Below are 16,428 nucleotides of genomic sequence, written 5' to 3'. Positions count from 1 at the left end.
TTTGGAGCAAATGCTGTAGGCAGTAGTGGAACACCAAAAGTGTTCATTTGGGAAATGATAGTGAAAAACATGGCTTTGCTGGTTCAATTAGGCAGAGAAGTACAGAAACTAAAGTACAAGTTCAAGTTCTATTTTCAGCTTTGGCCACCACCTAGAATTTCAGATTCTTATACCCAGTGGCATAAGCCACCTCTTTACCTAACAAACACCTGAAGCTCAACTTGCCAGAATCCCCAACCTACTCCCGTACCCAAACGTGTGACTGCCAAAAGTCTTCTCCATCTCAGCTAATCAGACTCTGCTAATCGTGCTCCATAATCTCATACCCTACATCCAGTCTATCATCTCTGTCTCCAGATATGTTCAGGAGACAACCACTATTCACCATGCTCACCACTTGTGTTCTGGTCTAAATCATATTATCTCTTGCCTCAGTTATTTTAATAACTTCTTCCTTGGCATCTTACTTCCCACTCTGACTCCTTTAAGTCATTTCTTACTCAGTGCATAAGCCATGGTTATCTATTTACTTCTGTCAGGTCGTATCTCTAATCTGCTCACAGACCTTCCATGCTATCCTCCCTTACTCAGAATTAAAGGCTACATGCATATAATGGCCTGAAACTGTTTATAATCTGAACCCTTGAGGCCCCCACATGACTCAGATTCTCATTCAGTCCTTCTTCTCCAGCCCACCCAGCCTCCTTTTTGTTCTCCACTGCTAGTGCCTCAGTTGTGCATTAGGATTGTATTTGTTGCTTTGTATTTGCTGCTTCTTCTGTCTAAAATGTTTTTCTCCAAAATATTCAGAGGGCTTACTACTTTACCTCTTTCTGTTTTTTTCAAATGACATCTTCTCATTGAAACTTTTGCTAGCCAATCTGTTTAACTCTGCCTGCAATCCCAGAATATCATTTTCTCCTTTCCTGCTTTACTTTTCTCCATAATTATTTTCATCAGCTAATACAGTATTGTTTATATACATATTTTAACTATTATCTGTCTACGCTAGAGTGTAATCATCATGAAGGCAAAGGTTTTTTTTTTTTCTGGTTGCTAGAACATTTCCTGGATCTTAAAATTTTTTGTTAAAGGGGCAAAATGAGATGAGATGAGATGAGATGAGGTGAGATGAGATGAGATGAGACAATTGTAAATAGAATGACTGCAGTGGAAGAGGAGGGAAAGTGATGAATGCGACATGGCAGGCAACTCTCAAAGACTTGGTAAGCCTGAAAGTATCCACTGGAAAGGGGAAAAGGATTTAGGGATTACTGTAGAGAGTGCAGTGCTTGTCACAGAGGCTACAGAATCTTGGTTTTGGCTACTAGACAGCATATAATTTTATCAGGAAATATTATACAAGGTTAGTTCCAGTATATATGCCATAGTGACTTGGGAAAATGATGATTAATTGACACATTTCTGTCATTGAGTTGGCACGGCAAAGTAGTGAAGAGAAAAGATGAAAAAGTTTCAAAATCACTGCCAGTGTCAGACGGCTGCTTTCAGACTAGGGAGACCTTGCTCATGAGGATGGCAGCCTGACTGATCCTACTATGTCAGTTTTTCCTGAGCCTTCAAAACAAGCTTAGGCCATTAGAAGTTCGGTATCCTTTTAGCTTTTGCAGCAGTTATATACTTTGATTTATTTTCTTCCAGGTTATCGTATAAGATTCGTATTTACTTTTGGTTTCATATTGACTTCATGCATTTCACAGGATCACTTCTGGAAATACAGACAACATCTTTGTGACACTTGTGTCTTTTAATTGTGCCGTGACCCCCAAATTTAGATTATTTGGAATAGAGTAAATTGATTCTCAAGGATTATTTCTTAAGAAGATGAGAACAATTATGAAAGCAAAACATTGCAGTCTGAGACTTGTTGCAACACATATGCACATAACCCTGGTTATGTTAATTTTCCCCTCCAGTGAATATCTATTGATTATATACTGAAAACGAGAGTTGAATATAGAGTAAGTACATCAGTATGCAACACTAGTGTACAAATATATAATCCTATAATTTAGAGAAAGAAGAAATCATATTTTCAGTTTATTTCCACTAAGTACCTTGAGTTCTTACCATATGCAAAAGTGATGAAATAGGCATCAGTTTACAAAATTAAAACATGATCAACCTGCTCTCCAGGATTTTAATGCCTTGGTGGAAAGTGAAGCATGAGTACACAGCATGATGTGCCTTAATGGTGTAGGACAAAGAAAATGCTGCAGGGTCATGCAGTAGGCAATCAATGATTCTTCTGTCAGGAAGAGGAAGGCTGCACAAAGGTGGTGAGATTTCAGGGCACAACTGAAGGACGCATACGATTTCATTGAACAGCGTGGGAGGAGAAAATGGGGAGGGCATTCAGGCTTTGGGAACAGAGATGTAAAAAAGAAAGAAAATCCAGGAAGGACTGAAGGATGTGTTTTAGGAAGAACAAGTTGTAGCCCAGTGTGGCTTGGCCACAGAACACTTTGAAGAAAGTGACCAGAAAAGAATTTGGAAAAACTGTGACAGTCAAAGATGCACAATCTTACATGTAATGTTTGTGAGAGTCTTTTTTTTAGGCATATAAAATTATTGACTAGTTACAACAGCAGCATACAATAGCAAGCTTTACTGTGTGAAAGAAGATTCTATGCTATTAAAGGATTCAGCGTTAATGTCATTCATTAACATTGTCTAGGGAATGCTTCAAAACACAGTTTCCTGGGTCCCACATAAAAACAACATCATATTAATCTTGGAGAAAGAGTACTTTATAAATTCTGTCTCAGATGATTTATTATGCAACTTTCTGAAGACTTGTGTTATTTGAAACTCAGTAAATTTATTCCAAAGGATAATTTCGTAAGAATACGAGAACAATCCTGAAAGCAAAGCATTCCAGTCTGAAACTCATTGCAACACATAACCCTGGTAGAATAATGTTAATTTTCCCCTCCAATGAACATCTATAAGTTATTTACTGGATTATTTACATTTACTTTTCACATTTTGAGAAGAGAGGGAATGACAGAACCTAGAGGCTGACAGTTCTGGTTAGGGAGCTGTCAGGGGTCAAGGTGAGGAACAATGAGAGGCTGAGCTGGAGCGGTGCAGTGCTGGTGGAGGCAGAGTCCAGAATCATGAGCCTCTTCTGAAGTCGCAATGTTGGCGCAATGTTGGAGCCCATCTGGACGAGGGTGAGGAAGGACTTTGAAGATGTCTGAAGGCACAACTCTGGGCAGCAGTGTTGACAGTTGTCCTAGGAACACAGTAGGGGATGCAGCAGGAGTTGGGGGACGGGTTTCCTAGAAAAATTAACACATTTAATTTGGAATGTACAATCCAGTTTCCTTATTTCAACAATGAGGAAACTGAGGCTCAGAGTGGTAAAACGACTCACCTGAAGACACAGAGGCAGTTGGTTAGGAGCAAAGCAGTAAGAGTGTGCTCAGCTTAATAGAAAACCTATCACTCTTCCTGTTGTTGGTTTTATTTCTGTCTAAAAGATTCACTGCTTGATTATGCCTACTGAGAGCCTCTATATGGTACTAATTACAAAGTGAAAATATCTTTAAATACCCATTATGACTGTGAAGCTTGTGTGTATTTTTAGCTAAGACTATGACACCAAATGAGCCATTACAGGCTATTGGGACTGGGGTGGAGTATGGCTTGATTTCATCTAAGGCATAACAGCAGGAAGGGGCCATAGAGATCTGCCACACAAACTTCACTTGACAGATAACAAAACCAAGTCTTAGGGAGAGAAATACATGTGTCTAAGTGTGTTCTGATAGCTGCTGATTAAAACTAAGGCTTGTATGTTTCTCACTCTCAAGTCAATTCCTTTTTGTCATGAGGCTATCCAAATTGTTACTGAAGCAATTGTATTAACCATTGTGACTGAGTTGATATCTTTAATGCCTTTCAAAACTGGAAATGAATCGTGAGCCATATCTATACTGCTATTAAGTGTGTATTTAGAGATTAAGAGAAGTGGGAGCCTACATTATGAATTAGATCATTTTCAGTGTCAGCTTCCATTATAACACTCCTTAATTTAGACGTGCCTCATGGGCGAAAAAACACTCCACGGAACTATGCATGAGCTGCACGTGGCCCATATCCTGGACCACATTAGCTATTCAGCAAATGTGTGTTGAATGAGTCTTCCCAGGCCAAAGGAAGTTTTTGAATAGTAATATTTCAATTTTTTTAATGAGAAATTCATCAGGTCTCTACTATGCCCCTAAGTAGGCACTCACCAGGAATCACATGGTTCTCATTCTTTTAATAAGAAACAGCAGAGAGGCCGTCATCTGACAAAGGAAGGATAAAATGTGAGTGCTAGAAATGCCCTGATCTGAATGTGACCCCTTGCTGGAATGCCAAAAAGATAAACTTTCCAAGTGGGCTGGCCCAGTGACCTCAATATACAAAAGTCTTTTCTTTCTAGAAATAAGCTATCTTCTTGACTCTGATCTGACACACCCAGACTCAAACACACACACGCACACACACACACGCACACACACACAATTTTATTTTTTGTATCCCTGTAGGCCTTTTTGCATAGTCTTAAGGTAACCCTTTATCATATTTTTGAAATGCAAAATCTTTATTCTAGAGGGCTTCCTTACTCTATGATTAAAAGCCCTGGACAAGCAGATTACTGAATAACCCATGACTTTACTCTTCATCTGATTAGATCCCTGAAAGAAATCATAAGACATCCTTAAAAAGCCTAGAGGCCTTTGGAGTTCCTAATGATCACAGAGAGCTTTTCTCCCCTATCTTCCTCAAGCGTCATGGCCACCCTGAGCAGCATCAAAGGAGGTCACTGTTTGCATCAAGAATTGAAAGAGAAATGAACATTAAAAACTCATTTGGGAAATATGAAAGTTCATCTGTGGGTTGTGTGTCATATGAAGAGTATTTTACCCATTTCTTTCATTGACTGAATGACTGTGGGAAATTAAAAAAAAATACTCCATAACACAACCCCTGTAAGAAATATTTTAGGATTGTCATGTGCTAGCCCTGATAAAAATGCTTTTTTTTCCCCCACTAGTACTTGCTTGAGCACACAGGCTCACTCATGAGAACCAAAGTCATTGACCTTCATCTACTTTCATTAAGTGCTTAGGAATCCTCTCCTTTCCAATCTCAATACTAATGCAATGTGAACTTAATTTATCAAATAATTTGTTAATTTGAAATAAAATGCATCATCAAAACTAATGTAAAGTATTCTTAGTGTAAAGTATGTTGATGAATATTTTCTTAGATACACCTCAGTTTTAGCATTGTAGTTTTTATGAGAAGTTAACTTTTTTTAAAGATTTATTTATTTATTTGAAAGTCAGAGTTACACACAGAGAGAAGGAGAGGCAGAGAGAGAGAGAAAAAAAGAGAAAGAGAGAGACAAAGGTCTTCCACCCGCTGGTTCACTTCCCAATTGGCCTCAATGGCCAGAGCTGGGCCAATCCTAATCCAGGAGCCAGGAGCTTCTTCTGGGTCTCCCACATGGGTACAGGGACCCAAGGACTTGGACCATCTTCTTCTGCTTTCCCAGGCCATAGCAGAGAGCTGGATTGGAAGTGGAGCAGCCACAACTCAAACCAGCGCCCATATGGGATGCTGGCACTGCAGGCGATGGCTTTACTCACTACGCCACAGCGTGGGCCCCAGAGAAGCTAACTTTTAAACACACACATAAGTTTGTTTTCATTTACATAATTTATAAGACTTTTTACAGAAAAAAATTTCTCAGAATAAATGCCTTTGTCTGGTCACATACTTCTGGGTGTAGGGTCCAGAAGCTGTGAACTCAGTGCTCACTAGTTCCCTTCTTCAAGCAATTACAGGTAGGCAGAAGTAGTATGATTTTCTTCATTTTGGTTGCTAAGCTGGAAGAACTATATTTGGTGTGTGTGTTTGTCATAAAGTCTTATCTTGAAGTCAGATTTCATAACCTACATCATATTTTCTTTCATTTTTTAACACTTTTTACATTGTGATGTAGTGTATTAAGCCTCTGCTGGCAAAGAAACACCAGGGAAAGCACTGGAAGATGCCCCAAGTGCTTGGGCCCCTGTACCTGTATGGGAGGCCCAGAAGAAGCTCCTGGCTCCTGGCGTTAGCCTGGCCCATCCATGGTTGTTTTGGCCATTTGGGGAGGAGTGAATCAGCAGATGGAAGATACTTCTCTCTGTCTCCCTCTCTCTGTAACTCTGCCTTTCAAAAAAATTAATTAATTAAAAAGAACTGCTGAACAAAGGGGGAAGTATAAAAACCTGATGATTTATCATTAAAAATTAAAGTATTTTTAATAAGCCATTTGTTTATTTATTTGAAAGTCAGAATTACAGAGAGAGAGAGAGTGGCAGAGAGAGAGAGAAAGAGAGAGCGATCTTCCATCTGCTGGTTCACTTCACAAATGGCTGCAATGGCCAGAGCTGGCTGATCCAAAGCCAGGAACTAGGAGCTTCTTTTGGTTCTCCCAAGAGGGTGCAGGAGCCCAAGGACTTGGGCAATCCTCTGTTCACTTTCCCAGGCACATTAGCAGGGAGCTGGATCGGAAGTGGAGCAATGGAGACTGGAACTGGTGTCCATATGGGATGCTGGTGCTGCAGACTGTGGCTTTACCTACTACACAACAGTACCTGCCCCCAAAATAAAAATATTATTATTAAAAAGTTTCCTTTGACATTGGATGACTAATTTAGTACATATTTATCGATTAGATAATGAGGGGTTTTTTTGAAGTTTATTTTTATCTACTTGAAAGGCAAAGTAGCAGTAAGAATGAGAGCAAGAGAGAGACTGAGAGAGAGAGGAAAAGAGAGAGACAGAGACAGAGAGATCTTCCATTCACTGGTTCATTCCCCAAGTGCATACACTAGCCAGTGCTGGACCAGACTGAAACCAGGAGCTCAGTACTCCATCAGGTCTTCCATGTGGGAGTCAGTGTGCAAGCACATGGGCCATCATCCGCTGCCTCCCACGTTTCATTCCAAGAAGCAGGATCGGAAGTGTAGCAGTAAGGACTCAAATTGGCACTCTGATTTGGGATGTGGGCAACCCAAGAGGCAGCTTAACCTGCCTCAACAAAACGCCTGCCTCCCCTGCTGCATTCCAAGCCTGTAGCCTAGAGTCAGGAATCAATATAGTAGATGTGAAATATCTGTTCAACCTTATTGAATGGGAGGCTCTTGATACAGAAACCTGGAAAGAAATAGTACAAAACTATAGTTTAGTAGTTGAGAATATTTGACATTGATAAATGATGGTGGATTCTGGATTCAAATAGTTCAGGTTTGATGTATGATTTTTCAATATATAATTTGAGGAAGTTACTTAGCCTCTCTAAGTATCAATTTCCTCATTTTAAAATGGGGATTGTAGTTGTAGCTTGATGATCATTTATAGAAATTACAGTTCTGATGGTTGGTAAATATACAATGAATGCTAGCTATTATTGCCTTTCACTGGAGAAGACTGTGGATGCCTTTTTAACATAGTGTATATTTAGATATTATATTTATTATTTATAATCACTTTTTCTGCTAAAATGGAAGCTCCATGGAGATAAAGATTTTCATGTTTTAATGATTGAACTTCAAGTGTTTGGATCAGTGTTGCCCAATAGAACATTTGTGATGATGGAAATGCTCTATTTTGGTATCACCTTATATAATACTCACATGTGATTGCTGAACATTTCAAGCATAGCTAAGTAATATGAAGGAGGAATTCTACATTTTATTTAGTTGAACTTAATTAAATTTAAATATACGCACATGGCTCGTGGGCTATTGTTTTAGCACAGTTCTAAAACATTACATGGAACACTGAAAGTTCTCAATACATGTTTTTTAAACAAATGAATTCCCTTCTGTACTCAAAGATATGTATTTGTCTGATTGTTTATGTTTTACAATTTTTTACCCTTTAAATGCTTGTTTCTTATTTTACTTTTATCTGCTTGAAAGGTACAGTGACAGAAAGTGAGAGAGAAAGAGAGTTCTTCCATCCTTTGGTTCATTTCCCAGATGCCAGCAACAGCTAGGGCTGGGTCAAGCCAAAGCCAGGAATTCCCAGTTTCTTCTGGCCACGTGGGTGGCAGGAACTCAAGTACCTGAGCCATCATCAGCTGTCTCCCAGAATGCGCTAGCAGGAAACTGATTGGAAGCAGAGGAGCCAGGACTTCAATCAGCACTCCAAAATGGGTTGCAGAGGCTTAACTTACCATGCCAAAAGTCCTTCCCCTTAACTAATTCTTTAAAGACTACCAACGAAACACTTTACTGAATGACCTGCTCATACTGGAGACATTATGAAGTTCCAATATATGAATCAGTCTACAATTATGCTAAGTTTTTTTATTTCTATTTCTTTTTATTAACAGGTCAAGAGAGATTTGGAAATATGACCAGGGTCTACTACCGAGAAGCTATGGGTGCATTTATTGTTTTTGATGTCACCAGACCAGCCACATTTGAAGCAGTGGCAAAGTGGAAAAATGATTTGGACTCAAAGTTAACTCTCCCTAATGGCAAACCAGTTTCAGTGGTTTTGTTGGCCAATAAATGTGATCAGGCGAAGGATGTGCTCATGAACAATGGCCTCAAGATGGACCAATTCTGCAAGGAGCATGGTTTCGTAGGATGGTTTGAAACATCAGCAAAGGTAATAAGACATTAAAGGGTAAGCTTATTATAGTGATGATTCACAAGAAAAGGGCACATAATCATTGTCATCCACATCATGATAATAATATGTGTTTGCCTTGTGATTTATTGTTTCCAAACTGCTTTGGGTTTTTTCTCATCTCAAAGCAATGAGTGTGCAAGGCAGGAATTATTGTCCACAATTTAAGATGATTCTGGCTAAGGAAGCAAAGCAATTTGCTCTTGGTCACACTGATAATACTTAATAACTGTTCACTTTTGGGGTACTTCATCATTTAGTACTCACAACAAACCTATTAAAGATGATTTTATAGTATATGAAAGAAGTAAGCCTCACATTCAATGTTATTGCTTTATTTATAAATTTACACCATTAACATTTAATATAGTGACCTGTACATCATGCATTGTGCTTTGTCCTTTAAAATAATACATGATCAGAACATAGAAATACCAAATTGGGATTAATGAAATAGTGAGGTGAGAGAGTAGTGCAGATGTGGAACAGCAGAAAAGTAGAAGGAGATGGGGGCAGAGGCAGGGCTGGAAGATGAAGGATTCCATGTAACAAGATTAGGGAATCAAAGTTTCCATTAAGCCTTGTGCAACTGTCTTATTTGCTAGGTGCATGTTTTTTTTTTTTTTTCTCCTCTTTTTGTTTGCTTCTATTTTTATACCTTAGTATCAGAGAAAAATATACTCATGGTATTTTGAAGATAACAAAGGATAAATAAAATAAGTTTTATCATGTTTTCTTGATGTTATCTACTTGCCTATAAATGTTTTATATTATTAGAATTGCAATATTCATACAGTTTTGTATCATGAGTTTTTCTACTTTTATTTCCTTGTGAAACAGAAATATTAAGTATTTGTGATGGATAGGCACTATGCTATTTGGAGGAGTCAGCTAAGAACAAGATAAATACCCTCTCTATAGTTGTGTTCACATTTAAACCTTATTCACATTTTAACTCTTAGGCTTATCATTAGAGGGTGCTTTGCAATTATAACTTGAATTAACATCATTCAGGAGGGCTGAAGAGGAGCCTCTAACGGGCTTTACAAGGGACAGTAGAATGGTCCAGTTTGCCCTGGAGATTACGGAAAGATAGATTGGATGGAGGTAACCTGTTTTCATATGAGAGGTACACTGACATCTGTTACTGTGGGAAGCCAATGAGGGCTTGCCTAGTATGGTGACCAGACGGTTAAGGAAAAAAAAATGTGCTTGAGAACATCATTAAAGTGCAAAACTCAGCAGAATTAAGCAACTTCTTGTTCTGGGAGATGATGGAGAAAGAAGAGACGGTGGTAGTGTCACTTTTCTTGTCAGAGTTGCTATGTTCTATTGTCGCTTTCATAGAGAATCTGAATGCCTGCCCTCTCTCTGTGCTGTCATCATCTATGTTCACATCTGGGAAATTGTTATTCCTCAGGTGCTGCTACTGTCTTCCTTCTGAGGCTCCAGTGTACTTGTGTGCTTTTCTTCCTTGTTTCCTTTCAAAAGTCCTTTATTTCTCTCCATTGTTAAGACTCTTCCTTGTGTTCAGGCCATAGTTCCACAATTTACTATTTCTTAGCTGCCATTGACCATTTTAGTTCATCTGTTTGAGGATTTATTGCACTAAAAGTAGATAGGTACAGAAGAACTCACAGGCATGATAAAGTTATGGAAATGTAACAATTAATTTTTTTTGGTCTGATACTCTTTCTTGGATATTAACTTGACTTCTTAAAATTCCAAAACATGAGTGAATTCTCCTATTGCTCTTTTCTCTAAGCCACATGCTGTTCCCACTCTTTAGCACCTTCATATTCCTTCAAATTGCTTTCTTCCAAATGGAGTCACTCTCCAGTCCAGAAGCTTTCAACCCTGGGAGGGAAAGAGTAGGGTTTTGGAGAACTTATCTCAGTTGATTCATTTAAATCTTAAGGACAAACTAGGCTGAATATATGGGGAGGGAAATCTTTAGTTATTCATTCATTCAGCAAATATTATTGAATACCTATTATGTGCTGGACAAGTCGTCCAGGCACTGGGAATACCATAACTTCCAAAACAGATGGACTCTTGGCTTTTGTGGATACAGAGTAAGTAAAATATATAGTGTGTAAGATACTGATTAAGTGCTAACAAGAAACTAGAGGGAAGAAAGGAAGTGGTCTATGAATTGTGGGGAGGACCGAAATACTGTGGAACAAAGGATCTTATGAACATGTCTATTTATTTATTTTTTTTGCCATTTTTCCTTCTTCAACCACTGAAGTATCAAACTCTGTCTACTTAGAGACACAACGTTCATTCACTTAAAACTGGCTAACCCCCATCCGTAGATATTGGCTTTCTATTCCTCCCAATCTCCACAAGTGTGAACTTTGAAGAGATGTTTTTTTACAGTATGGGAGAGGTAGAATGGAATTTGACAAGCTAATATAACTGAGAGGACAAGACTTCTTTTTAAAGGGTGGAGCCCACAGTCAACATCCCCTTTCCCTCAAAAACACACTGTTAGTTAGGTTGCCCTTCTGAGTGTCCTAATGAAAAGGGCTTGCCAGAGCCAGGTTAGTATTCCAAGTCAGCATCTAAAAGCTCAGGAATAATAATGCACCATTGACAAACTGGAGTGTCAAACTGTTCAAAGTCTTTTGTAAAGATCTTGATAAAGCTCTGCTAACTTTCTGAGTGTAGTGTTACAACATTTACAAACTGAGACCCAGATCAAACTGTCCGCCTGAAGTTAAGATGGCAGCGTTTGTGGGTGATTGATTCATTCTTTGGACACATTTCAGGTCAGGAAAATTTCCCATAGAGATCTTTCTCTTATAAAAGGAATCTGTTAACATTTAGAGTCTTCTTGAGTGACGTCATAATCTGATGATAAACATCTGCTTTTCTCTTTTTAAGTCTCCAGAACTTCTTAAGAGCCAAAACCTACAGCCTGTGGCTTTGTCCTTATTGACACATCCTGTGTAATCCTTTGGGTATCATCATCAGCTTGGCCATCTCTCAAGCTGAAACTGGTAGGGTATTAGAGGAGTTTGTCATTGAAACCTGCCTCTAGCTTGCTGTTGATGCTGCTGTTGACGGACTTTTCCCTCTTACTCTTTGATCTTCTATAACAACTTTCTGTGGGTTTTCATGCCTGTTACTATTGTAGAGACAATCATAGTAGCCCTTGTCTGGCTAGTGAATTAAGAGAGAATAAGCAAAAATTAAATGTATTCTGGTGTATCTGATTTTTCAGATCCTCCCTTCCAATATTAAAACCAAAGGAAAGGAAATAAAAATATTATTTCCTAAATCAAGTTTCCAACCTTTGAATTACTTTCCTTTCTCAGCTATTTTTCCTTGGATTTCACCTGTAAATTCTGTAGGCAATGTGTAACTAGGGCCATCATATATCTCTAGTCAGTAGCTAAATACATTTACATTCTAATCATAGCTACATTTTAATGATGGAAATCTCCTTAGAAAGGAAGTGAGACTCTGGCCTCAGAATCAGCCCTTAAGGCATGTGGATCTGGCTGAAAAGCCCATGAGAGTATCTCAGGCATGGAAAGCCAAGACACTCTGGAAAAAAAAAAAAAAAAAAAAAACAAACAACTAAATGAAAGATCTCCGCGAGTGAAATCCCAGTGAAAAGAACCGGTCATCAAAGAAGGAGGTACCTTTCTCTGAAGGGAGGAGAGAACTTCCACTTTGACTATGGCCTTGTCTAAATATGATCAGAGTCGGTGAACTCAGGGGGCTTCCATAGCATTGGCAGCTCATGACAAGAGCCTAGGGTGATTACTGAGGCCATAAACAAGAGTGTCAATTTGTTAAATCAACAACAGGAGTCACTGTGCACTTACTCTTCATGTAGGATCTCTGTCCTTAATGTGCTGTACATTGAGATTTAATGCTATAACTAGTACTCAAACAGTATTTTTCACTTTATGTTTCTGTGTGGGAGCAAACTGTTGAAATCTTTACTTAATGTATGCTAAACTGATCTTCTGTATATAAAGAGAAATGAAAATGAATCTTGATGTGAATGGAAGGGGAGAGGGAGTGGGAAAGGGGAGGGTTGCGGGTGGGAGGGACGTTATGGAGGGGAAGCCATTGTAATCCATAAGCTGTACTTTGGAAATTTATATTCATTAAATAAAAGTTAAAAATAAAAAAAGTCAAAAAATCGTTTAAAAAAAAAAGGAAAGGAATGAGAGACAGAGAAAGAGAGTGAGAAAGAGAAAGTTCTATCGACTGGTTCTGTCCCTGAAATGCACACAACAGCCTGGAGCCAGGAATTAAATCTGGATAGTCCAAGTGGGTGGCAGGGTCCTAAGTATTTGAATCATCATCTTGCCTTACAGGGTGCACATTAACAGGAAGCTGTAATTCGAAGCAGAGCTGAGACTCAAGTGCAGATGGTGGAACAAGGGATGCAGGTGTCCAAAGTGGTGCCTTTACTGCTGGGCTAAAATCTCACCCCTGATGAACTTTTATATATTTCTGTTTCTAAGAGTATTTATAATATGTTTTGGTATATCTGTCTCTTTAAGTTGTGGGCACTGCCATACTCTTGCTAATGCATCCCTGAAGTTTGTAGTTCTATCCTCTGGGCCCATCAGAGGTTAACTGGTCCTTGCTTCCTGCTGACCAATTTACCTGCTGCTTTCTTTGTATCCACTGCCTTAACTTTCATCAGATGCTCTTTTGAGATATACCATCTAATCATACCTACCCACCTTTAGAGTTGTTGTGAATGTTCAGGAATAATGAATGTAGGATTCTAAGATGCATTAAATCTGTTCTCATCCCCGCCCCAACACACACACACAATCACACACTTTCTTCTTGTCTATACCCACAGCTCATGTGTTGATCTAGGCTTCACTCTCTCTGGCTCTGATGCACACGCCAGCTGCATTTTAATGGAAGGGTCTGTTTCTATATCTTATTCTGTTTCATTCTACTACATCTTGCTGTTCAAGTAATTCAAGTGCAAAGGTTCGGTTACAGTCTTGTTTTGAAACAGGACATTAAGAAAATGCCTGTATGCGTGGGAATTAATGGAACAAATTCCGTCTTTACAATAATGGGGACAAGAATCACAATCACAGAAACAATCTGCAGTATCAGAAACAATCTGCAGTATCTCTTGGGAAACAGTATAAAAATTTGACATATTTGTACAACATTGAAATTATTAGCATTTCTATGCCCTCAAACACTTGTCATGTCTCAGTATTGGGAACTTTTGGCTTCCTATTTTCTAGTTATTTTGATGTCTATCATAAATTGTTGAGTTATAACCTTATTTCTTGGATTCTAACATACACCTTTTATTCTTTATATATTAATGTTTCAAAATGACAACTTGCCCTATAGTAAGTATGGATTTCTATATTGATTATATGTCCTACTTTTTTTTGTAACTATTTCCTCCTACAGGAAACTATACCATGCAGTAGTTCCTAAATGGTTTGGCCATGTCAAACACTAGCAGAACAGTGTAAAATAGTTAGGAAATGCTGGCCTGGAATTCTTTTGCCAAGGGGAAATTATCCGTTTTCGTTGAATTTAGTGAGATCTTTTTATTATTATTATCTTTAAATTGTTCTGCAAGCTAAAGTATATGACAGTTAAGAAGTGGTTATTTTTCAAGAAGCTGCTTGAAGGATAGTATCACACATCATTTATTTTTATAGGCTTCTAGAAAATATATAGTGAGAAAAGATAATGCATTTACACAAACTGCAACTGCATTGATAATTGTCCTTGGGTATGGGTAGGTAGTTATTGTAATTCAATTTTTAATGGATTGAATATATGATGTTATTTTATTTTAAAATTCATTAAAAATTTGGAAACTACACTCATCACTGATCATTTCTTTTTTTCAAATGGCAAACCATGAAAAAATTCTTGACAGTCTGTAACGGATTCGTTAACGCAATTTATAGTGAGTGACTTGTTTCTGCGTCTGTGCTTTGGATAATGTGTATTAATCCACTTCTGTGTTCAAAGAAAGGTGTTTGTTTTTCTTAGCCTATTGTTGTGGAAAATATACACCAAAAATTTAGATGGGACTGTAGGACATGCCTGCACTGACTTACGCAGCCGTAGCACATGTAACCCTTTATTTTTAGCTGATCTGATTACTGCTAGTTGTACTTGGAGTCATTAAAATAAGGGCCAAATGTGGAATCCAGAATCAGAGCGAAGTTATAAGGCATAATTTAAAGGAAATTATGACTACGTTTAATAGTCATGATCATTTCACATAATGTCCACCCGTCTATAGTACAACTGTTTGAATCATTGCTTCTGACACGTTCTTAATGCCCTGCATGAAAAATGGAAATCGTTTCCAGAAGTGGAAAATAGCTTAAGTACCAGAATCTCACACTCAAGCTACTCATCATAAGGCTCAGTATAAGTAAATTATAACATATTTATTTTTATCTTTAGCTAATTGATTCCCTAGAGGCTCTCTAGGTCAAAGCTTATAATTTCCTATTCTGAGATCTAACTATAATTGAAATGTTATAGGAAAATAGAAATGAATCATCAGAGGATATAACTATAGCATGGTATGTAGGAGGCCAGGTGTTACATATGTCATTCTATCCTGCATGATTCATATTTTCATGACTTAGTGCTCAAGTACTTTCTGTCTTATGCTTGGACAATCATGATAACTCATCCCTTGACTTTGTCCATAGGAGTCTGCTTCATGCTGCAAAATATTCAACCTGCCCAAGGAATTACTTCATTTAGTCTCTGCGTAGTTCAAGAGTGTTCCATAGGCACCACTTTTTAATGATTCAAATTTGGACACCTTGGAATGGTGAACCAATTACGGCCTGTACTTTATATTATAAATGAAGTTTTTTTTGAATAGAGCATTGCTCATGGATTTCCATGTTATTGACGATTGCTTTCCTGTTGTAGCTACAGAATTGAGTTCTTGTGGCTGGCACCACGGCTCACTAGGCTAATCCTCTGACTGCGGTGCCGGCAGTCCGGGTTCTAGTCCCCGTCGGGGCGCTGGTTCTGTTCCAGTTGCTCCTCTTCCTGTCCAGCTCTCTGCTGTGGCCTGGGAGTGCAGTGGAGGATGGTCCAAGTGCTTGGGCCCTGCACCCGCATGGGAGACCAGGAGGAAGCACCTAGCTCCTGGCTTCGGATCAGCGCAGCGTGCCTGCCATAGCAGCCATTTGGAGGGTGAACCAACAGAAGGAAGACCTTTCTCTCTGTCTCTCTCTCTCTCACTGTCTAACTCTGCCTGTCAAAAAAAAAAAAAAAAGAATTGAGTACTTGTAATAGAGGCCTTAGTTCTTTGCCATCTTTTTTCCTCTTTAAAGTTTGCCAGTAATGCCTTTTTTAAAAAAGATTTATTTATTTTATTTGAAAGATTTACAGAGAGGACAGGCATAGAGAGAGAGAGAGAGAGAGGTCTTCCATGTGCTGGTTCACTCCCCAGATGGCCACAATGGCCAGAGCTGAGCCAATCTGAAGCCAGGAGCCAGGAGGATCTTCCGGGTCTCCCACACAGGTGCAGGGACCCAAGGACTTAGGCCATCTTCTACTGCTTCCTCAGGCAATAGCAGAGAGCTGGATCAGAAGTGGAGCAGGTGGGACTTGAACTGGTGCCCATATGGGATGCCAGCACTGTAGGCAGTGGCTTTACCCACTATGCCACAGTGCTGCCCCAGATCAGCTTTCTTTAACTAGGAACTGTGGCAC

The 16,428-nt window shown here is 38.8% G+C and overlaps 1 protein-coding gene across 1 annotated transcript in view; it reads left to right on the top strand.

Moving 5' to 3' along the window:
* RAB38 (RAB38, member RAS oncogene family) overlaps positions 1 to 16,428 on the top strand; it is a 76,949-nt gene that overhangs the window by 20,093 nt on the left and 40,428 nt on the right. The window contains exon 2 of the mRNA XM_002708645.6: positions 8,411 to 8,691. Within this exon, the coding sequence (XP_002708691.3) occupies positions 8,411 to 8,691 (281 nt within the window). The remainder of the gene's footprint in view (positions 1 to 8,410; positions 8,692 to 16,428) is intronic.

Source organism: Oryctolagus cuniculus, chromosome 1 (assembly GCF_051225735.1).
Source record: "Oryctolagus cuniculus isolate XC-2025 breed Fujian yellow rabbit chromosome 1, ASM5122573v1, whole genome shotgun sequence".
In the NCBI taxonomy this organism is placed as follows: Eukaryota; Metazoa; Chordata; class Mammalia; order Lagomorpha; family Leporidae; genus Oryctolagus; species Oryctolagus cuniculus.
This window is presented reverse-complemented; position numbering and strand designations above follow the sequence as displayed.